The following is a 24,950-nucleotide window of genomic DNA, read 5'->3' on the forward strand; positions in this document are numbered from 1 at the left end:
ATTAAACATAGTATGTCAACGTTTGTCAATATGAAGGGCAAGAGTTCATTCGTATGGGGGAAAATGGAGTATAATGTTACATATAATATAATGTTATGATAATAATATATCATGTTATGTATTGGCTACCTGTTTGAAGGTATGTGAGTGAAGGAAAACAATCGTTACTTATAGATGACGTCATCACTCTGCGCGAGGTAGGTAGAACCTACCCGGAAGTGAGAAGGTGTATTTTTACACATAAACGCGCGCGCCCCCAGTGGCCAAATAGAACGTCACTGAAATTCACCTTTGTTTTGTTACCTTTGATACATTTATGGGGTGAATGGCCAAAAGGGCTGTCCATTTTAGTCCATAATTAGATTAATTCATTTATGCAACAATTCTCCACTCTGTGTGAGATAATGTTATAGAAATTATTAATCAACACATTTCCTATACACTATTACATTATTATCCATTGTTATACAGTAATTTGTCCTCGTTGTTCAAATGTGAGATACCACATTTACATTTTCATTATTGTAATTCTTTCATTTCAATGTGAAATTAAAATATGATGCATACACATGATGCACATCAACAGATTTTTCATACACTGTACATATCGGGCGTATTATAATTCTGTAATATGTAATCATATGTCAATAATAATAGCGGTACCTTGAGATACGAATTCAATTCGTTCCGTGACCATCTTCGTAACTTAAAACAATCGTATCTCTAATCATCTTTCCCCATTGAAAAGAATGGAAATGCCAATAATCCAGTTCAACCCCCCCCCAATAACCCGACAAAAACATTTGGCGATGTGTTTTTAATAAGGAAAATAGCACTCTATAATCTGCAATTGGCTGGCAACCAGTTCAGGGTGTACCCCGCCTCCTGCCCGATGATAGCTGGGATAGGCTCCAGCACGCATGCGACCCGAGTGAGGAGAAGCGGCTCAGAAAATGGATGGATAGATGGATGGCACGCTATAATATTGTACATGAAAACATATATCCATCCATTTCCTGAGCCGCTTATCCTCACAAGGGTCGCGGGAGTGCTGGAGCCTATCCCAACTATCATCGGGCAGGAGGCGGGGTACACCCTGAACTGGTTGCCAGCCAATCGCAGGGCACATATAAACAAACAACCATTCACACTCACATTTACACCTACGGGCAATTTAGAGATGTCAATTAACCGACCATGCATGTTTTTGGGATGTGGGAGGAAACTGGAGTGCCCGGAGAAAACCCACACAGGCACGGGGAGAACATGCAAACTCCACACAGGCGGGGACAGGGATTGAACCCCAGACCTCAGAACTGTGAGGCAGACGCTCTATTAAATTAAATTAGGAGAAGGCAAAATGGTGTGGTTGTTTTAAACACACAACATGCAATTCTCTTTGTTTAGTTTGACAGGAAACCCCCACTGGGAGTGGCAATTATAAACAGCTGGAAGCCTCATTTTGGAAGAATTGTTCACTATCTGCTAAACTGGTGCTTGTTGAGAAGTGAGTTGAGCTGATCATACGGCACTCGTATCTCAGATTTCTGCTCGCAAGTCAACGCAAAAAGTCAGCCAAACAAAGGCTCGTATGTCAGAAGTTGGTCACTCATTTATTTACCTCTGCACCAAATGTGAAAATATTAATGTTACCACATTACTGGTGCCCTTACATTGTTCAATGACTCTACGTACTTCTGTTTTTATATCCTAATTGTATATTTGTAATTTCTATCTATAAATGCATTTTATATGTTCATTTTGAGCTGAACTGATCATTAGGTCCGAAGTTTAGTTAAGCAAGTAAGCGAAAAAGCATAGCAAACATTGCAAAAGGATACGTAAAGTAAAACACTGCCTCATAAGATAACTATGCACACTAAAATCGATATCAAATTAGAAAATGAACTCGTTACCACTTTTTTTCCCCTCCGTATTCCTCTCTCCGGTCTTCGAGTGTATCGGTTGACAAAAAGTGTAACCAAGGAAACTGACGTCTGCGTCTCTGACTGGCTCATTCAACAACCCCAACCTTCTCTGTTACGCCCACTTTCTCCGCCTCCAACCAATCAAAAGTGCTCTGTGCCTTCTCCCCCCGCCCCCGTGCTCGGGGCTGCTTTTTGGGAAGCAAGGAGCTCGCGGAGGGCTTTGCTTGGTCTCAGTCGTTATGGAGGCGAGTTCAGCTCTCGCGCATGCATGGGACTAAACGATGAAGTTTCAAGCGCAGATGTAGACGGAAAAGCCGCCGCTTGGCCAAGCCTCAACAACAACCCCACTGAGGTATTTATTTCAACGTCTTCTCTCGAAACTATGTTGAGTTTAGAAAAGTCGGGAGACCTGAAAGGCGGCATTGAAGTGCTACTTTGCCTCGGGAAAAGTCTTTAAATAATCGCTTATGGGATGTGGTCGTTATTTTAATGTAATGGACTATATTTTTCAGTCAACTTTACGGAGGGGAATGCGCCTCATCCTTACGGTTGCGACACTGCGTACATACGTTCATGAGACCTTCATGCCGTTGGGATGCAAAGATGGCTTATTCAGTGCCCTCGTTTTTGTTGTTGTTGATGTTGTTTGTTTTGTGTGTGTGTGTGTATTCCCGATGCAAACAAACTCCCCTTTAGTTTGCAATGTAACGCATGCTGCCTGGAAGTCATGCGACGGGGGAGGAGGGCAGGTGAGCATCCAGTGTGGGAGAATCTCCGGAATGCGAGCAGATTGAGAGGCGGAGATTAAGACTTGTTTTTCCCGGGGAAACTAGCCCATTCGTCCCCTTCAATGACTTTCACTGCTGGCACAACTTTGTTTTTAGTAGTAAATTTTATTTCCATATATATATATATATATATATATATATATATATATATATATATATATATATATATGTGAACCAGTTTAGGGCCGTAAAATGTAGGCTCAGAACAACATAAAAGAAGGCTCATCCTCATCCCCCCCCCCCCTACAGGCTGTTGTATATTTTATCAGCCTTTGCAATTACCAAAATAAGCAAACCTATTCAGACATGCCCATGCCACCCCTGACCTGCATTCAGGCACTTAAATTGTAATCGATACACCTATCTGTCTGTCTAGCGGTCCATCTCATCTCTCTATTATTTATCTGTCTATCTATCCATCTGACTATATCTGTCAGGGTCTGGATTTACACTGCAGGTCCAACTGCCCAATTCTGATTTATACGGGACATATATATTTCTGTATACAAATGCTTGGGTCTCTGGAGTGCCTGCCCACCCATCAAGTTTGAAATTAAACAACCACATGAACGTTTAGCCATCAGCCTATTTCTGAAATCGCGTCTGTGAGCGAGCCGTTCTGCACTTACGCCCCACTGTTACAAAACAGCGGGGATAATTAACATATCGTTGCTGTTGGGAGGAATCCTCACCTCACTAAAGTCACTACTTTCAGGAAATACAGAAAATTTCATATTTCTTGAATTACCAAACACAGTATCCTTAAAGTTGGTATGCTTATATTGCGATCATATAGTGTTGAGCAAGAACATCATTACAACACCTCCCCCAAATCGATGTTCAATTCACTAAAACAATCACCAATTTAAAGCTAAAATCCACAACTTTAAAAAAAAAAAAATTTTTTAAGTAATTTTCATCCAAGACACTACAAGAGTAGATAACAGAATGTTGATTAAGCCTATCAGCTTCTGACACATCTTGCTATATTTTTCAATATTATTTTTTTTACATTTAGTGACTATCCTATACATTCCCGTGCTGGGTCACTTGGTCGTGCTCTAAAACGACGTAGCGGAAATAACATATTTTTCCTACGAACGGGCAGGCTCATACATGGACAGAGCGCAAGTCGACTGAGCCATAGAGAAATGAGAAAGCATGCGGGGTTGGAACGAGGAGGAGGCCGGAGAAGCATTTAACCTACGTCATATCGAAGCGACAAAGGTTTTGTTGTAATGCTGAATTCCAGCGTAAGGGGGCAGCAGAAATCATGGATTCTAGCTTTAATTACACTGTTAGCTGGTGCTAGCAGGGGCCTATCAAAATCCGCATTCTCGCCGAGTGTCCCGACAAGAGGAACGCTTCAATAGTCAACCAAAGCTAACAACTGTAGTTACATACATCTTCCCCAACTCTTCAAAGGTCAAAGAGGCATAAGTGATGCCATACAAAAAAAGTTGAACCTCCTGACAAGAGAAAAGGCTTCAGTAGTCAAAAAAGCTCACAACTGTGGTTACATACATCTTCCCCAACTCTTATCAAAGGTCAAAGAGGCATAAATGATGCCATACAAAAAACGTTTAACTGACTTGTTGGAAATTAATCTTAATGCAAATTTACCTTTGAGGGTGACCAGTACCTTCTGCACCGAAGAATTACAGCTATCTGTTTTTAACACGACAGTAATACTTAAATGTATCTAACCTCACTGTTTTCACCCAATATTGTCTAAAAAAAGTTTCTTAACTTTCAATCTTGAGGCGACATAAAGCCACGAGGCTCCTGCGGAGTGAAGAAGAGGTGGAGTTGACACTTCTCAGATAGTTGAAGTGTCCAATATAGTTAAGCTATTTGCTCTCAAGCTATTTTCAACACTTGAGAGCGGATAATAATATGTAAATAAAAGACAGACATTCAGGGATGACCCAGGACACGCTGGAGGGACTATGTCTCCCAGCTGGCTTGGGAACACTTAAAGTGGCTAGGGAGAGGGAAGTCTGGGCTTCCCTGCTTAACCTGCTGCCCCCACGACGCGACCCCAGATAAGCGGAAGAAAATGAATGGGTATATTGATGGACCAATGATGAGCCCCGGCCTCATTAGAATAACAAGCAATGGCCAGGAAGTTGCGCTCGTCATTGGTCCAGCGGGAATCGGGATGGGGGCTGGCTCACTGCATTTGAAAGCTCCGGCCCCTAAAACGAGCTGATTCATTTTACCATGGCAATAAATACTGTATGCTGTAAAAATGTCAAATTTTGAATCATTTGTTTATTCTGACCAAAACATGCCACAGACACATTATTAAGACATCTATTGTGTTTGCATTAGTACAAATCTGTTGTGAATTGGATTTTTATCCACATTTGAAAGAGGCCTGATATTCCGATGTGGAGATATCCAATTCTTATTCTATCTTTGATGTGTGGAAGCAAGCGTCTGGGTCCCCAGTCGCCATACAAATGTGGGAATGTTAATTTGACAGCTTCAGCAGATGTGACCACAATGCACGCTGATTCACTTTCAGCAGTGGGGATTCGTCGACTCTGAACTGATGCATGCACACTGGCAGAGGGGAATCTCTAGGTCACGTTCCTCGTGGTTCCCATTACTGCAGCCTCATAGCTGATAGCACTGACAGTGCCGTTTTGGAACAACAGATCTTTTTTTGTTGTTGACTAGTCTCAGCTTGTACTTTTGGCTAAAACAGCATGTGAGGCACATTGAGAGAGGATATAGTGTCACATAACACAACACACAGTGGAACACAACCCATTTGCTGGTCAGCCCCCGATACTGTATGTTGAGATTTCAAATCAAATTTTCCTGTTGGAAATTATGGCCATAGCAATAATCCACTCCAGGATTGATCAATAGATATCTTTTTATTAATCCCAAGGGTAAATTCAAACATCCAGTGTTTTACATTACAAAAAGAAAACTGTCAAATCTGTCAAAATGCTTCCATCATAAAGCTGTTATTAAGTACATAGGCAAGTACAGTTTTAACATACTTACCATCCGTACAAGTGTAACCTAACACTCAAGTGTTAAAGAGCCTTCAAATTGAATTCAGAGATTTGTTTCTAATTACATTAGACATATTTGAAGATAATTGCTAGTGAAAACGTGCGAAGACCGATAACTATGTTGTACTCAACGGTGGAGACCAGGGTTTTAGAGTGCCTCGTTGTCGTGGCATGGAAAATCCCTGTGACGATACAGTGAGATATACTCCAGCCACCGGAGACTTGCGGCTCAAACATTTAGTTACATGTAGACTTAAGAAAGATGCTAGTAGCAATATGTTTTTAGGTTGTAGTAGTGGTATTTGATTGACAGTTGAACGGCAAGTGGTTTCAGTGCATTCAGCGGACACGCATGTCGCATTTGAGAGCAAACGGTTAGATTTTTTGACGATTTTGAAGCTTCATTTATGTTCGTTTTCAAATTTGACAGGTTTGTTAACAACACTCTTCTCTGTGGATTATTAAATGTATTGCACATTTACATTTTCACTTTACAGGGACTTTAAGACTTTCATTAGGTGGGCTTTAGAAATCTAAGTTTCCTTGGGTCCCTTGAAAAAAGACGCTCTATACATTTTAAGTTATTATTTTTGTAACACGATTTAGGAAAAGAAAAAAATAAACATTGTCCGTGGGTGATTGTTTGACCCATTCTTGGCAGCCAGTCCTTAATGGGAAGTGGCAACCCAGTTAAGCCCTCTTTGGCAGGCAGGTTTTTCACTGCCTAATTCTGGCCCGGCATCAAGGTTTAAGCCTTCACCCCTGTGTGTCATGTCAGATTTACTTTTTTTCAGTGGGATCAAAAGTGGGTCCCCCCGCCCCTCTTTAGAGGTGGGGAAAGTATTCCCAGCCTTTGCCCCCGTCACGAATGACTTCAAATCAGCTTGTTTTTTCTAACTTGTGTATGCTGCCCGAGACTACGTGGCACTCCTCTGCACAAATAATCAATCACATTCTCTCAAAGTTTAGTTGGACTGAGTGGCCATCAATCAGATTCATGCTTACTCACTAATAACCCTCTAATGTATTTTTCTTGCGATTAAGTTCTGTTCATTCCGACACAAATTCATGCGTAATGTTGCCTTAATGGCAATAATCTGTTCAAAAGAGTGAGGGATATTTGTTTTGTTTGTCTTGGCTTGGGAAGAAGGCCACAGCTGTGCAGCACCACTTTGGGGTGATAATAACAGTTCGTACTGGTAGTAATCAGCCAATGAGGAGCTTTGAGTCATACTGTTTCTAATTCCAACCCACATATGCACAGTTTGCTCCAAATGGAATCTTTTAACCTCAACCCTCAGAGCACAAACTTCACGTACTGGAGGTGAGGGTTCATTTTTGTTTTATCCAAGTTCAGTCGTTTAAGGGAAAAAAATGGCCTCTCTAAAATACGGAGTTGCTTATTTGAACAAGGTTTAACATGTTTGGCTGTGAGATGACGTTGTAACTGGATATGTAAATAAATTCCAGAAAAAGGTAAGCCTACCAGATTTCATGCTTTGGTTGGATCCCTGGCAGCTAAAGATAATACGAGAACAGAGAGCATGTCAGCGCTTCGAGAGCTTAAGTGCACAATAGATTTTTGTCCAGTGAAATAGGCCTCCGTGGGTCTGACATGCTGAGTACGAAAGACGGCCCCTCATGAGTTTCTGCTTTGTGGACATTCGCAGTGAGGGATGGTGCTTTTCCAATGTGCCTTGTTCATTATGGAGAACTTCAACTCTTGACGACTATTATTAACCATTCAGCTGTTTAGTTTCTGTGTAATCACCAATCAGTAATTTGTCATGTAGCGAGTAGCCCAAACACTTATCCTCTCAACTTCTTGAGAGAAGAGACCAGGCTATAAAAGTGTGAAATTGACCTGGTATTCAGGTTGAGCTTGTGCTTTTCCAACAACGACAGCAGCTACTACCAAGCACTGTTTTTAGTACCTGGTCTACCGGGGTTCCAAGTGCAGGATACACAGATAAAAATGCCCAAAGTGAAGACACATGCTAACGTTACTTATCCTGTTCCTATGCCTTAGCTCTGGACACTTTATTACATGCCTCACTCTTCATTATGCTGCAGTGGTCACTGTCTCACTGCCCTCAATGTCCTCTTGAAAATATTCCAAGGGTTCCTTGGAACAAGTTCCAAACTATACAATGAACCTCTGGTACACATTAAGCCCCTTCTCTGTCCATTTTTAAAACCCGCCTTAAAACCCGTTTTTATTCTTTGGAGTTGAACACAGTATGAGAATTGAGCCCTAATTGTGGAACCGATGACCCCCTCGATGATGTGGAATCTCAGTCAGCTTTCACTGTAAAATGAAGCAATTAGTTGACATTTCGGCATCCATTAGTAATATTTCCAATGTTATGCAAACTTTGATGACTCTCACATTTGCCTAAATGATTTGTTCAGTATTTAAATACACAATAGTCTAAAATGGAAGTTGTTTTCCCGTAATGGTAATAGTCTTCTTAAATTTGCTTACTTTGTCAAATTAACCAGCCTACTTGTCAAGATGTTGTCAACTAAACACATTAAATAAGATGGAGGGAGGTTAGTCATACTGTAAGGATGGTATCCGAGTACAGTGATGCTTTGAAATATGAGTTTAGTTTGTTTCATGACCACGCTCATAACACAAAACACTCAAGTCAGTTTTCCCCATTGAAATGAATTTGAATCCCATTAATGTGTTTCAGCTTCCCCTTTTTGGCTACCGGGGAGCAGTATAATGTCATGAAGACACATCTTGAAATGTTTAGGTATGTGCAAAAGATAATTACGTTGATAGTACATATAACTATTAATGAATTTTGCAGCGTGTACCAGCGTTCCTGACATGGTTATATATGATATTGCAGATTATAATGAAGGCGATACTCTGGCCTTTAACATTTTGAGACACTTGTGTATCACTGTTGCCTTGAAAGGCAAGTTCTCTCTCGCAGGTTTTGCATTGCAATTCCTCTTTTGGACTTTGGTGTCATGGTTAGCCGTAGTTCTTCTGGGTATGTCACACGACTAACCTAGATGACCACTACTGCGCATGTGTGTCATCAGAAAGACACGGAAGATTACTACTGCGCATGTGCGTCACAGTCAGAAGGGAGACAACAGGGGAGCGCCGGGAGGATTCAGGCACTTTTGAGAGAAAAACAAAGCAAAGAAAAAAAAATATATGTAACACAGAAGTCTTTCCTATTTCGCTTGTTAAATGTCGAGACATTTAGAATATCGTTACAATACTGATTTACCTCAAAATAAACGGGATTGGTGATTGATAATGAATAAATACCATTGGCATGACATTTAAAATGGCATTTAATATAAAATCACAAGCCCTTTGGACTTGAGTCAGACGTGGCCTGTTTCACATCAAAGCTTGTACTGTATTTGTTCCCACTCTCCATCAGAGTATGTGTTGTAAAAAACTGACAAGGTTGTAGCCTTAAGGCAACTGCACATAGATAAAAGGTATAGTGAGCAAGTCTATATTTTGAAAAAAAGGGTTTAGGTGTACAGTGATGTTTCTATCAAATAGTGAATGGTTGTTAAAGTACGCTGATCCCTCCTGCCTTGTTTTTGTGTCGGCAAGACCTCAAGTACCCTCTCTTGTCTCCACAATTCTAAGCCTTCTTATTTGTGCTTAGATGCATTCATTCCCCAGGTGATCACACATCGTGTACAATTTCCTGTTGTAGCGGAAATGCTGGTAAATCATTTATCATTGAGCTGAAAGAGGGCGCTAATCTTTTGGCTACGGGGATGGGAAGATATATTGGGTAGAAAAAAAGAATTGCAGGCATATTGCAGGTTGGCAGTGATGAATGTGCTAGCTCCTCATACAAGAAGTCTATAGCACTCTGAGGAGCTGAATTATTGGGACTTTGCCTCACTTGAAATCATATGTACCTCTGCGGGACTGTGAAATTTCCATGTTTATGGAATGGGAATAGTCAACACATTTGAATAGTTTAATTCATAATTGACTTCATTGTTTATCACAAATTGCCCCAGCCCCATTATACACAGTGGTGATGGTGCACTGCTTCCCCCTCCTGAGACGCCGGAGGGTGGACCTCAAAGCCGTTCGGAAATCGTTCTCCATGGCCACACCAAACTCTTCCCACGTCCGAGTTTTTGCCTCAGCAACCACCAAAGCTGCATTCCGCTTGGCCAGCCGGTACCCATCAGCTGCCTCAGGAGTCCCACAGGCCAAAAAGGCCTGCTAGGACTCCTTCTTCAGCTTGACGGCATCCCTCACCGCTGGTGTCCACCAACGGGTTCTGGGATTGCCGCCACGACAGGCACCGACTACCTTACGGCCACAGCTCCGGTCGGCCGCCTCAGCAATGGAGGCGCGGAACATGGTGCACTCAGACTCAATGTCCCCCGCCTCCCCCAAGACGTGGGTGAAGTTCTGCTGGAGGTGGGAGTTGAAACTCCTTCTGACAGGGGATTCTTCCAGACATTCCCAGCAGACCCTCACAATACGTTTAGGCCTGCGAAGTCGGACCGGCATCTTCCCCCACCATCAAAGCCAACTCACCACCAGGTGGTGATCAGTTGATAGCTCCGCCTCTCTCGTCAACCGAGTGTCCAAGACATGCGGCCGCAAGTCCGATGACACGACCACAAAGTTGACCATCGAACTGCGACCTAGGGTGTCCTGGTGCCAAGTGCAGATGTGGACACCCTTATGCTTGGACATGGTGTTCGTTATGGACAATCCGTGGTGAGCACAGAAGTCCAATAACAGGACATCACTTGGGTTCTGATCGGGGGGGCCCGTTCCTCCCAATCACACCCCTCCAGGTCTCACTGTCATTGCCCACGTGAGTATTGAAGTCCCCCAGCAGAACGAGGGAGTCCCCAGCTGGAGCGCTCTCCAGCACCCCCTCCAAGGGCTCCAAAAAGGGTGGGTACTCTGAACTGCTGTTTGGTTCATAGGGAGAAACAAAAGTCAGGACCCGTCCCCCGAACCCGAAGGCGGAGGGAGTCTACCCTCTCGTCCACCGGGGTGAACCCCAATGTACAGGCGCCGAGCCAGGGGGGCAATAAGTATACCCACACCTGCTCGGCGCCTCTCACCGTGGGCAACTTGAGAGTGGAAGAAACTATAACTAGGCGGAACTTCTCGACCTCGCACACCAGCTCGGGCTCCTTCCCCCCCAGAGAGGTGACGTTCCACGTCCCTTGAGCCAGCTTCTGTAGCCGGGGATCGGCTCGCCAAGGTCCCTGCCTTCGGTCACCAGCCAGCTCACAATGCACCCTACCCCTATGGCCCCTCCCACAGGTGGTGGGCCCATGGGAAGGGGGAACCACGTTCCCCTTTCGGGCTGTGCCTGGCCGGGCCCCATTGGTGTAGGCCCGGCCACCAGGCGCTCGCCTTCGAGACCCACCTCCAGGCCTGGCTCCAGAGGGGGTCCAGGTGAGCAAGGGAAAACGCAATCCAATAATTTTTCTCATCCTAGGGGTCTTTGGAGCCGTGCTTTGTCTGGTCCCTCACTTAGGACCTGTTTGTCATGGGTGGCATAAGTAAACATGGCATAAGTTTACCGTAATTTCTCGTGTATAACGCGCACCCACGTTTAATACGCACCCCTAAAGTTGACCTCAAATTTCTGGAAAACCCTTCTTCCAGTGTATAATGTGTTTTTACAATGCATGATTTTGCTTCTACCCATATGATCAAAACATGAAGTATTAGCTGTATTTTGTTTGTTTTTTCAAATTATTCTGAAGTTAAGCACTTTATTTGAACACGTAATACTTTATTTTTCTTTACTTGCTCTTATTTTGAAATTAACAGCCCTACTTTTATTTAGTAAATGAGAAAACACACAGTTGTGCTCATATGTTTGATTACCCAGGCATAATTTGTAAGATGTGTACAGGCGAAACACATTTAATTTTATTTTAATGGGATTCAAATTAAACTGTTCAGAAAAGGATTATCATTAAACAAAACATAACCATCAAGAAATTAATGATGTTTGTTGTTCAGTCATCAGTCGTTCAGTCATCAGTCGTATTTAAGAAAATAAGATAAAATAAAATAAAAACAGTATTTCACAAATTCTACCTGGGTATGTAAACTTATGAGCACAACTGTACATACATGCAGTCATATGTACGCCTGTCATACTGGAATGAAAGTGTAGGCTACACCTTTTTCATAACCTCTAGGTGGCTGTGACATATTGGAATGGAAGTGTTCAGCTTTTTCATAACCTCTAGATGGCGGCATACATTTATAAAACGTGAAAGTTTTGTTTCTTTTCCCCCCCTCTATACCTATGTATTATGCGCTCTATTGACAATTCTTTTTTTGGGGGGGGGGGAATGCGCATTATACATGAGAAATTACGGTTATTCAAATATAACATTTTAACATCCTGCTCTATGTTTTTCTAAGTCTTGCCACATAGTTCGCTTAAATGTGTTGTGTAACACAAGGCATTTCAGTTATGTTGGGTCTCAGTCTGAACACTCGGGGGCATTATGAAGAAGGTAAACCAGAATCAGATTGGCAAATATATACGGTTATTGTCAATGTCACTGGCTGGCACTTGGTTTATGAAAACAAAGTCATTACTCATTGTTTGTCTTCAAAAGAAAATGAATAAGGGAGGTATGGTCTCAAGCTGAAGTTCTTGTTTTGGAGGACAGATGTAACGGTTAATGGCTATCCTATACACTTAAAAACATGGTGTTATTAAATTATACATTTTCAATTATGGCTGCACAGTTGTAACATCAGTCATGAGAACACAGAGAATCATGTCTAAATTGCCACGTTATGTCTTTGTCAGAAGAATGTGACGATAATTATAACTCTGAAATTGTATGACAACAACAGCCAAAAATGTATGCGTCATGTTTATATGTGTTTGATATTAGTACAGCAATACCCCAATAATCCTCCTGACTGATCCAGACCGAATTTTGACACTGGTTGCAGAAACCACAAATCTCACAACAGTCTCATTTTGGGAACGTTGGCATGTCACACACCTCATGTTATCGACATGCCAAAGCGACCTGCTGCTGGTTTGTCATTTTATCTCTTTAGAGCGCCATTTGCTCTGAATATTTTACACATGAGTCATATTCTTAACACAAAAGGCCAGTAGTTTTAACTGGCACGATCATGCTATCTTGTGAGAAAAAGACAAAAACCTTGGCGAATGCGTTGCTTGTTCTAGCACAACCCATAAAGATTAATGTGGACGTACCTGTGCATTCTTTTGCAGGTTACTGTATTTAATTTTCTCATCTGCATCTCTCAGTGAACTTGCATGGCATTTGTTCATCAACCGACGCCAAAAGATTTGCCTGGAGGCCATGGCAAACTGGCCTATGAGTGTCGAGGCTTGACTAGATGTACAGACTGGCAAATAACACAAAACTGACACTACGACTTTAACACTATGGCTTGTTTTCTTTACACCAGACCTTTTCCATTTTGTAGATAAAAATTATTATATATAAATTTAAAATTATACTTATAAAACCACAACATGTTTAAAAAAGCCATCTTTTGTCATATTTGTTCAAATTGTCAATATAAACGGGAAAGTTGTACATTAGTTAAACGATCTTGGAAAAATATCAGTCTTCTCTGGCCCCAACTTGTACCTCTAATTAAATTTTTAGGAAACCACCAACCAAGAAAAATGTTACTCTTAAAATTGGTAACCCAATAAAAATTTCCCAAGGGCCCATCTGGTGTCCAAACCCAAACTTTTATAAACCCTACCTTAATTATGCGTTTGTTGATCATCAGTTAGCTCATCAAATTTGTCTTATATTTGTAATATTCTTGCTTTATGTTATCTTTTCTCCAAAAGTCCTCCTCCACACACATCCTCTTTATACAGTGTCTGTTTCCAGGAAAGCTCTAGGGTGTTAAATGCACTTGTCTAATGACAAGAGACAGGATGTAGTGCGTCTTCATAGCTCAAATACTGATTCTATTTAAAGGATTTACATCCAATAAGAATAATTTATGTCGTCCGTCAAAGCGCATTACTCTTGGTATCTTTTAAGGTTTTCCTGGAAAGGTGTAGTGGGTGAATAATTACCTTAGGGAGCTTTAATGGCTGTTGTTTTGTACTCCTGCACAGAGCAACCACAGATTATGTGGACTATCATCTGCTTGGCAACTTTGTCCTTTCCAAGTAAACATATTTTAGCAGCTCAGGGAATACAGTGTGGTGCATTGATAGGAGTTTAATTTGTTCTGTCACCATCATCTGTCTTCAAATCATCTTTCCCAATTGAAATGTATGGAAATGCCATTTCCAGCCCCCCCCCCCCCCCCTCCAAACAACTGAAGAATTTGTAATGTGCTTTTTTTTAAATGGGAAAAATGGTGCTCTTTAATATTGTACTTCATAAACACATACAGTAATGACATAATTAAATTGAAGTAGACAGTAAAATTAAATAGAAGTAAACAGTTTTTGTCACACTTTGCATCAATTGAATGGCCATTGTGCTGCTGCCTGCCTTGGCCACCTTGGATTAGCATAACACAGACAGACGGCTATACTGTACATGAACGTCTGTCCAATGTATAGACGTCTCAGCTCATCTCAGCTCCTCACAGAGGATAAAGAATATACTACTATATTACTGTAAGTACGGTTATAGTGAATGTCTAAGTGTGTTGCTGCACCGTTTGTGATCGAATATCAGTTGGTGAACGGGTTATATCCATTTTCCATTATGTGTTAGCATTCGCATTAAGCTAGCAGGCTAAAGGCTAAGCTATGTGTTTGTTTCAAATACACAACATGTAATTCTCCAAGTTTTTGTTTTTAGTTTGACAGTAAACTTCAAGTGGGAGAGGCATTAAATTGCTTGACTCCTCTTTTTTGAAGAATTGTTACCTGTTTGCCAAAGTGCTGCTTATTGTGAATGTGAAGTGAGTTGAGTTGAGTTAATTGCCATCATGCGGTGCTCATATCTCAAGTTTGTGCTCGCAAGTCGAAGAAAAAGCATTGTCCAAATGACAGCTTGTACCATGAAGAACTCAGAGGTCGTGTCACTCGTATCTGAAGGCACCATTTTATGCATATTCTGTGTGTAGCATTAGTTTACAAAGCCATGACTTGTGGAAACATGATGTCTTTTACATTTCTGTGGGTGGGTGCTCTTGTTAAGAGGTGGAGGTGACCCAATGGAACCACTCGTATCCACTCCATACCGCCACTGTTGTACACAGAAGAGCTACTATTTTCCTCTCCTAATGAGGCTCGGTTGTCGTGTTTGGGGCTAATGATGGACAAGTTAGTGCATGTGACTCTTTCTGCTTCGGAAAAGAAGAGATTCTCTCTGCTGTCGGTTGTATCCGTGAAAAAATGTTTTTTTCAGCTGTTGAGTGCACTAAAAAAATCTGTGTAGACCTCAACTAATAATAACTTTTAGTATTGAAACCATTTTGCAGGATTCTTACAGAGAAGATTTTAGTCTGTCACAGAAATGGAATATTTAAGATGATGAGTATGTGGGGTGCAACATACAATATACAGTACATTACTCTAATTCAGCCTGGAGGAATTATATCTAACAAGGGCCCCTCTCAGTTTATTCATGTCACGTCTACCTAAACTTAATTATAGTGGAAACTCAACAAGCCTGTCGAAATCAGATTTATTTTTTATTTTTTATTTTTAATCTACTTTTCCCTTACGATATAATCAGGGTCAAACTGTGGCCGTCGTAAAACTGTACAGCAATGTTATAAGTAGCATACAAGTGTAAAAAGTAGCTTAATACAGTGCTGCTTTGAGATTCAAGTGACCCGAGTTAGGAGTTTTTCGAGACACGGGCCGTTGTTAAAATTGTGTATAAATATGTTGGCTATCACCAAAGAAAATGCAAAAATTCCAGAGAAAACTGTCCAGTCCAGTGGGTTGTTGTGCGATATTGATATTGGTAAATATCACATTTCTGTGGGTCCAATCATACATTACTCATGCGCTCACTGTAGTTGTCTCGCCATGCTGCACTATTTGCATATACTGGCCACTCATGCCAGAGTAGCATCTGCTCCATTTGCACACTGATTGAGGAGTATCTGTAACATTTGCACAACCAACATTGTCCCAGATTACCGCACTACTCGTCACTTTAAACCGCATACACTCCTTGAAGTCTCGCCACCCTTTGCACAATGGTCATTGCACCGGACTATTGCAATATTAGTCATTCGAACTGCTCTAAGTGCTAGAGGACTCTGCATCTTTTTGCACAATTAAAAAAAAAAAAAAAATGTACCGGCATTACCAGATAACTAGCAACCTTTACTGCTCAGTGACTGTTTTTTTGTCATTGTCTTTATGTCTCCAAAGTGTTCTCTGTCAATTGACTGTCTGTTGTCGTACTAGAGCGGCTCCAACTACCGGAGACAAATTCCTTGTGTGTTTTTGGACATACTTGGCAAATAAAGATTATTCTGATTATGTATTAATCTTCAATCTTCAATTGTTGTTGAAAATGTTAACGGACTTCATTCAATGAGACTGAATGAAAAAAATATCATTTTGGTGAATCCTCATGAATTGTACTGCACCACGAAAATAACATTTTATATGGGGAAGTCAATACTGTTTAAGGCTTAAATGTTGTTGATCTTTAGATTGATTTATGCCTAAAGGTATTGTAACTACTGAATAATGTTTATTTAGCTCATCATCCACTGCAGTATACCTTTTTCAAATTAAGTGTGGGCAGTTTTAAGCATTTTGACAATCAACTTTGGATTTGTGATTCGTGATATCTTTGGTAATCACTAGCCAGGTTGTCGATTTTCAAAACATGTGCAGCATTTGTATGGATGGGTAAAACTGCCTCAAGAATGGGAAACTAAGTTTTTCCAAAAGACTACTGTATGTGTTTGGTAAACATGTATCTTCTTTAGGAAAATGTGAGCACACACTGTTTGAAAGGGACGGTACAAATCAGGTTTTCAAGAAAGGTTGCTCAGGAGCAACGTCTTTATTGTCGGACGCAGGCATTTAACTCTTTCTGTAAATTTCCCACCTCATCTGTATTAAATCGTCATGAGCATTATTCGCATTAATGTGCCTGTGTTATTACAGAAAACTTTGAGACATAGCGTGGTGCCTTGAGATACGAGTTTGATTTGTTCCCTAACCACACTCATAACTAAAAACACTCATATCTCAAATCATCTTTTCTAGGGTTGGACATCGAGAACCAATCGGTAACGAACCTAACGTTCCGGTTCTCCCGGAATCGTTCAAATTGAAACATTTTGGTTCCCAATTTTGATGCTTAGTCCTCCGGCTGCGAAGAAGTGGTGAAAACCAACGAAGAAGCGCTGAAAACCAACGAAGAAGAAGAACAGGCACAAAGACGTGATTGTGACCAATGGCGGTAGCGCCCAACAAAAATGTGTCTTAACTTTGTTAAAATGAATAACCAGTCGCATCAGTGCAACACTTTGAATAAGATTATATTGTGTAAAGGAGGCTTTCACAATATGTATTGTCTGATGCGCTCCGAGCCTCAGCCTACACCGCGCGGAGCTTGTGAAGTCAACTCTCAGTCAATTGGGTGAGTGAAACGATAAAATATGTCTATGCCAACATTGAGACAGCTAAAAAGGTAAACGGTTGGTTGCACTTTTGCACTGATGGTTTTTAGCGTTTCATTTAGTATTCAACGTAAGCACCGATGACAAAAAAAAAAAGCTTAGCATTGAGCTAAAACTTTAGCAACTTTACATCACAATGAATTGGGACAAAATTCACACAAAAGTCCAACAGTATCACAAACACTAACATTCCCTCATCGGTGGGTAGGGAAAGGAAGCAGCGTTTTATAGCATTTGGTCCCATCCATTTAAAAAAATAAAAAAATAAAATAAAAAAGCCGAGTGTGAAGCGGCTTTGATGAGAATCAGCACCTCCAAATCTGAGACCATGGTCCCCAGTCGGAAAAGGGTGACGTGCCCTCTCCGGTTCGGGGATGAGATCCTACCCCAAGCGGAGGAGTTCAAGTATCTTGGGGTCTTGTTCGCGAGTGAGGGAAGAATGGAACGGGAGAGCGACAGGCGGATCAATGCAGCGTCTGCAGTGATGCGGACTTTGTATCGTTTCGTTGTGGTAAAGAAGGAGCTAAGCCGAAAGGCAGAGCTCTCGATTTACCGGTCGATCTACGTTCCTACCCTCACCTAGGGTCACGAGCTGTGGGTCGGATGCCTCCCGGACGCCTCCCCGGTGAGGTGTTCCGGGCACGTCCCACCGGGGGGAGACCCCGGGGACGACCCAGGACACGCTGGAGAGACTACGTCTCTCGGCTGGCCTGGGAACGCCTCAGGATCCGCTCGGAAGAGCTGGAGGAAGTGGCTGGGGAGAGAGAAGTCTTGGGCGTCCCTGCTAAAGCTACTGCCCCCGCGACTCGACCTCGGATAAGCGGTAGAAAATGGATAAATGGATGAAAACAAAAAAATTTATTAAAAAAAGGATGCTATTTGTTAGCTCATCTATGGCGTTTTGCATTGTTTGTTAATAAGTGGACTTTCTTCAGGCAAAGCCATGTGGTTGTTTTAAATACACAAAGTGTAGTTCTCTTTGTTTGACGTTTAGTTTGACAGTAAAGTTCAACTGGGAGTGTCGTTAAGCAACTCCAAGCCTCTTTTTTGAAGGAATTGTTCACTATCTGCCAAATTGCTGCTTGTTGTGAATTTGAGTGGAGTTGCCACCATGCAGCGCTCGTATCTCAATTTGGGTCACTCGTATCTCAAGACACCAATGGTACGGTATTTCTAATGACTGCTACTAATACTATGGGATGGGGCATAAAGTAGGGCCTGTTTAATTAAGAACATGAACCTCTTGAGACAGCTATTGTGCAAGATGCTATCAACACGAATGAATAACAAGCAAAATGGCCATAATCATTGGTTAATCAGTTAATTGATTGTCAAGACTTTCGTGGGAAATATATTGTTAATTAATGGTATTTTAAGGTGAATGAGGCAAAATGGAGCACAATACCTGCCTGCAACCAGCAGAGGCACTGTTGATTGAGTCAACATGCTATCAGCTCTGGAAATTTGAACCACCGTATTTTCCGGACTATAAGTCGCTCCGGAGTAAAAGTCGCAGCAGCCAAAAAATGCATAATAAAGAAGGAAAAACATTGCATTGGCGTATAAGTCGCATTTTTGGGGGGAAATTTATTTGATAAAATCCAACACCAAGAACAGACATTTCATCTTGAAAGGCAATTTAGAATAAAAATAGAATAGAGAACAGCAGGCTGAATAGGTGTACGGTATGCTAACGTAACACATTCAGCTCACGTTACATGACGCATAAACAACGAACTGAGAACGTGTCTGGTTTGTTAACGTAATATATTAACAGTTATTCAGATAACTATAGCATCAAGAACATGCTAACAAGTTTTCCAAACCATCAGTGTCACTCCAAATCACCAAATCCAATGAAATCTTCATTCACGGTGTCACTTCTAAACAACTCCGCCAACTCCGGAGGTAGACGATGCACCTTTCCTCTTCTACGTCGCTTTCGTCAGACTCATTGTCAGTTGCAGGTACAGATACACAGGCCTATAGCGCCCTCTTGCGGTTGTCAGTGTGACAATAACATGTGAAATGATATAATAATGTGTTAATAATTTAACATATAAATCGCACCGGAGTACAAGTCGCACCCCCCGGCCAAACTATAAAAAAAACTGCGACTTATAGTCCGAAAAATACGGTACATCCATGCAGAACTCTTCTATGGCATAACACCTTTCGTTACAGGTAAATTTAGTCAAATGCTCTTCCATAGTTTAGGTTTCATCTGCTGTCAGCTGCACTCTTTGAAGTTGGGAATTGGTATTATTTTGTAGAACTCAGAGTCAAGGGGAGTTTAAGTTTCTATTGAAGAATCGGGATTTAGGAATTCCAACTTCACAAATCACAAAAGCAGTTTTCTCAAGACAGTGCGACCGTGTCTGATAACTTGCTGTAATCTGAACCTGTTGTGAATGTTCTGTTTTTACTCATGTTATAACTCCTCTTTTGCTGCCTTGCTTGGGCAGTTTGCTCTTTTTAAAGAGGTTTTAGCTTTCACACCCCACACCCACCCAGCCGCACCACCGACAACCATCGCACCTCCGACTCCCCCTCCTTCGTTGACCATCCATTAACAAGAGGTGAGACACATCTTCAAACAACAAAAGATCAACAAAGCGGCAGCGACCTTGTGTCCCCATCCTGCCTCAAAGTCTTCACACAGATCTTCAATAGATCTCTGGAACTGTGTGAAGTACCATCCTGTTTCAAACGCGCCTCCATCATCCCAGTCCCCAAGAAACCTGCAATCCCGGCTCTGAATGACTACAGGCCTATCGCCCTGACATCTGTGGTCATGAAGTCCTTTGAACGCCTCGTGCTGGACCACCTCAAGAAGGTCACAGGTCCCCTGCTGGACCCCGTGCATTTTGCCTACAGAGCAAACAGGTCTGCGGATGACGCAGTCAACATGGGACTGCACTTCACCCTAGAAAACCTCGACGACGCGGGGACCTACACGAGGATCCTGTTCATGGACTTCAGCTCTGCGTTCAACACCATCATCCCCAAACTCCTCTCCTCCAGGCTTCTCCAGCTCAGCGCCTCGCCTGCCATCTGCCAGTGGATTTACAGCTTCCTTACGGGCAGGACAGGCTGAGGGGCACCACCTCATCTACATGCACCACCAGCACTGGGGCGCCCCAAGGTTGTGTCCTCTCGCCTCTGTCAAACTCCTGAAGTTTGCAGACAACACCACAGTCATCGGCCTCATCAAAGACAGTGACGAGTCTACGTATTGACAGGAAGTGGAGCGGCTGGAGCTGAACACGCTCAAGACTGTAGAGATGATTGAGGACTTCAGGAGGTCCTCAATCATCTGCCCTGTGTCAACCGTCGAGACCTTCAAGTTCCTAGGAATTACAGTCTCTCAGGACCTGAAGTGAGAGATCAACATCAACTCCATCCTCAAAAATGCCCAGCAGAGGATGTACTTTGTGTGGTTTCTGAGGAAGCACGGCCTGCCACAGGAGCAGTTGAGGGAGTTCTACACAGCAGTCATCGAATCAGTCCTGTGTTCTTCCATCACAGTCTGATTTGGTGCTGCTACCAAAAAGGACAAACTCCGATTGCAACGGACAATCAAAACTGCTGAAAAGATTGTCGGTACCCCCGTACCCACTTGAGGACTTGCACGCTGTCAGAACTAAGTCAAGAGCGTGCAAAATTCACTTGGACCCTCCACATCATGGTCACCACCTCTTCCAGCTCCTTTCCTCAGGTCGGCGCTACCGAACAATGCAAACTAAAACAAGCAGACGTTTCAAAAACTTCTTCCCTCTTGCTATTAACTTCTTAAACAGTTAACTTACAATTCCATTGCAACATGCTGCCAATTTTGTCTTGAGTTTGTTGTCACATGTCTGTCGGGCCAATTATACATTACCCGTGCACTCACTGTAGTAGTCTCGCCACTCTGCGCTATTTGCATATCTTTTGTTGACCAATACGGGCCACTCATTCGCCTGAGTAGCATCTGCACCATTTGCACAATCGACATTGTCCCAGATTATTGCACTGCTCGTCACTTCAAACTGCATTAATTTCTTGAAGTCTCTGCGCCCTTTGTACAATGGTCATTGCACCGGACTATTGTTATATTTGTCATTTCAAACTGCTCTAATTGCTAAAGGACTCTGCATCTTTTTGCACAATTGTCAATAAATAAATTGTACCGGCATTACCACATTACTGTAACCTTTTATGGCTCTGTGACTGTGCTTTTTACGTCTTTATGTCTCAAAAGTATTCTCTGTCAATTGACTGTCTGTTGTCTTACTAGAGCGGCTCCAACTACCGGAGACACATTCCTTGTGTGTTTTTGACATACTTGGCAAATAAAGATGATTCTGATACTGACTTGTTCTTATTCTGAAATGCAGCCTGACTTTGATATAGTAAAAGAGAGAACATTACAGTTGTACTCATACGTTTGATTACCAGGCAGAATTTGTAAGATGCCTTTTCTTTAAAGAAAATATGAAGGATCAGGCCAAACACATTAAATTGTATTTATTTATTTATTCATTTTAAGGGATTGAAATTAAACTAAAGCATTTCAGAAATGCACAATCATTGAACAAAACATAACCATAAAGAAAAAGAGTCATATTTAAAATAATAATAATAACAATAATATTTCACAAACTCTGCCGCTGCTCCTCCGCATTATGCTCATCTGATGAATAAAGGATTTGAATTGACCTATTCACTGGAAGAAACTGTCATCAAACTCTGTGGTGAGGTAAGGTAATGCACTGGTAAAAGAAAGTAACACATGAATTGTTGATTTCCAAAGGACACTGTTGTACATAATTTTCTTTGACTAGAGGCAGCATAGTGAGGTAGTGGTGAGTTAGCATGTGCACGTCACGGTCAGGAGCTCTGGGTTCAACTCTGCCATTGCTTGTGTGGGTTTTCTCTAGGTATTTTGGCTTCTTCCCACATCCCCTAATCATGCTTCTTAGGTTGATTGAAGACACAAAATTGTCCGTAAGTGTGAATGTGAGCCTGATTGGTTGTATGTATGTACATTGTCGTTGAGGATTAAATTGAAACTCACAAAGATGTGATTTATAATCATGCAGTATTCTTCTTGTCTTATAGCTGGACTGTAATTTGGTTGAGCAAACATGCAGCCTGTTGTATGTTTCCAAGCAGTCTTTTCAGCCGCTTTGAGCTCCAAAAATCAGAGCAATCAGCATTTGAATCCCTTGCAAATGAGCCACTTAAATTCAGACTCATATGCATGGCTGGTAATCATTCCTCGGCTTTTGTTTTTAATGTGAGTGTCCTGGTGTGCCTCAAAGACGAATTAGCCTACGGATGACTGACAATACATCTTTTGCTTCAAGTGACAGCGGTTTCTCTCTGATCAAAAGAAGATTGGAAACATAGGAATCCATCCGTGCTTTGGATTTCAGATGCAACCTGTAAATGTCATCTCAGCAAATCAGGATTAAGATTTGAACTACACAAAACTGATGATATTTTTTCCCGCTCCTGTATGCAAGAATGTGACAGCATCGAACTCACAGTTGTGTGCTTGCATCCAACATAACATCCCGTAGAATTCAAATGTTGTTTTGCTATACAGAATGTACGACTGTAATGACCCCAGCATTATTCCTAATGTTAAAAACCAAACCAGTTTTTTAGGTTTGACTCTGATGCGTCACAAATAGAAAGCAAAATGCAACCTGAGTCTGATAACTGTGATCAGTACACAGCCTACCACCTCTAGTTAGAAGGTTTTGTAATGCCCTCGCAAGTAGTTAAAGATAGACACAGCTGTCAGTGCTGACATTTGGTTTATTGGACAAATAAGCACTTTCATACTGTTACTATGGCCACAACTGGCACTATAAGGCATTAAAACATGCAATCTGTCTGAGCCTGAAACAGGCAACACTGCATTCGCTGGATTTGAACCCTGGTCCTCAGAACTGTGCGGCAGATGTGCTAACCAGTCGGCCGCCGTGCTGCCATAACTTGAAGTTATTAATTGTTACATTTTGCCATTCAATATTGTTGTGCAATTAGTTTTGCAGTAAATGTATGAAGCACTTTACAACGTAAACAAGAGCTGTTGTTCTGAAACGCTGTGTCTATCAATAAATGTCCTGGGAAATAAGTAGAAGTTTTCAGTTTTTTTAGGATATCATCAAATTATTGTCATCGCAAAATAAAATTAAAATATTGAGATTTTTTTCCCCCATATTGCCCACCCCTATTGTCTAACATCAGATTGTGTTTTTCACTTTTCTGCATTAACTTGATTTCACTCTGTATCCTGGTTTCATGTTTGCATGAAAACTCAGGCTGTGCGCTTGCTAATATTCGAAATTCTACTGCAGTGCTCCTTGTGGAAGGTGAGACAAGGCACGGGTGGATTTCAGATGGACCAAGAGGACCGAGGAATTAAAAAAAAAAAAAACATAGATAATGAAAAATGTAATTCATTCAATCTACTTTAAATTACTTTTCCAACTTCATATTCAGGGTTATATTATACTTAGTCGAACATTTACATTCTCAAGCTGGGTGAGACCCTTTTCCACACCGACCTGTTGACCAAAACATACTTGACGAATATATACATCGGTGGCAGTGAACGGTTGTATTCCATTTGACGAATATAGACGTCCACGGCAATTAATTAGTTAATATTATCAATAACCGAAATAAATAAAACAGAAACTGCCGCTCGCTTTTTGAGATCCTTACTTGTCAAGTATAAAAAAGACGTGAACTAGTGTATAAACAACAAGACACAGTACCGTAACGGTCACAAGTGACAACTTTGGAATAAAAGTCACAAAAAAGTCAAAGAACAAGAAAGACAAAGAGTTCACCCTTCTGAGACTTTCTGAACTGAGCTCTCGTGTTAGAGAGCTCAAAAACACACACAAAAATCCAAAAAAGAAGGTAAACACACACCTAGAGTTAATTCTAGGTGCCATTAGTTGAAGTCTCGCGATACATCATTTCGAACTTTTCGAAAGTTTTGTCATATAATTATTGGAATTTTACGGTCATACGGGCATTTTTAATTTACGAGTTTGTCAGTAACCAGACACTAGTTTGTCTCTTTGTTCTGCCCAAAATGAGGTCATCTTTCACCCTGTAGTCCTTCGGTATTAACCTAATTATAGCCCATGAAAAAACTTCACAGACTGGGCTTCTTACTCCGCCTCGCTCACCTACTTCTTAGTTTTTCAAACTCTACCAGAGCTTGACAGCACATCGCTCCTACCGGTGGGCAGGGCGATGGGGTTGTTTTTTGAAGAGAAACAGAAATGTTGCAGAGCCAGTCTGTTGTGTACTTATAACACAGCCAAAGCTTGACAGCGGCATTGTCAGTTGAGTCTCTCAAGGCATTTTTGGACGCCTAACCTTACAGCGTTATGTGGCTTATGGAACGTGTATAATGGGGAATTTTAAAGGTAGGATCAGAAATCACAGCTTTTCTCTCGTCTATTTACATTACTTACAGGTTTGCTTCCTTTTTGGGTTTTATTTTCTTGGTGCTTCTTCTTCCTGTGGTCTTTGCTTTTCTATGGGCATGGTTGGACTG

At 41.6% G+C, this 24,950-nt stretch overlaps 2 protein-coding genes across 8 annotated transcripts in view; one reads left to right on the forward strand and one right to left on the reverse strand.

Annotated features, from left to right (window-relative positions):
- Window positions 1-179, reverse strand: part of LOC133410575 (coiled-coil domain-containing protein 148-like) — a 39,326-nt gene extending 39,147 nt beyond the window's left edge. The window contains exon 1 of the mRNA XM_061691927.1: window positions 130-179. The gene's annotated coding sequence lies outside the window, so the exon portion shown is untranslated. The remainder of the gene's footprint in view (window positions 1-129) is intronic.
- A 1,958-nt stretch (window positions 180-2,137) lies between these two features.
- Window positions 2,138-24,950, forward strand: part of LOC133410306 (plakophilin-4-like) — a 109,448-nt gene continuing 86,635 nt past the window's right edge. For 3 of the 7 annotated variants that reach the window (XM_061691281.1, XM_061691280.1, XM_061691283.1), the window contains exon 1: window positions 24,643-24,819. In XM_061691281.1, coding sequence (XP_061547265.1) covers window positions 24,804-24,819 — 16 coding nt within the window. In that variant the 5' untranslated portion in view covers window positions 24,643-24,803. Of the gene's footprint in view, window positions 2,281-24,641; window positions 24,820-24,950 lie in introns of those variants that run through there. The other 4 variants (XM_061691278.1, XM_061691276.1, XM_061691277.1 and 1 more) reach the window with 3 other exon arrangements.

This window comes from Phycodurus eques, chromosome 12, assembly GCF_024500275.1.
Source record: "Phycodurus eques isolate BA_2022a chromosome 12, UOR_Pequ_1.1, whole genome shotgun sequence".
NCBI lineage: Eukaryota > Metazoa > Chordata > Actinopteri > Syngnathiformes > Syngnathidae > Phycodurus > Phycodurus eques.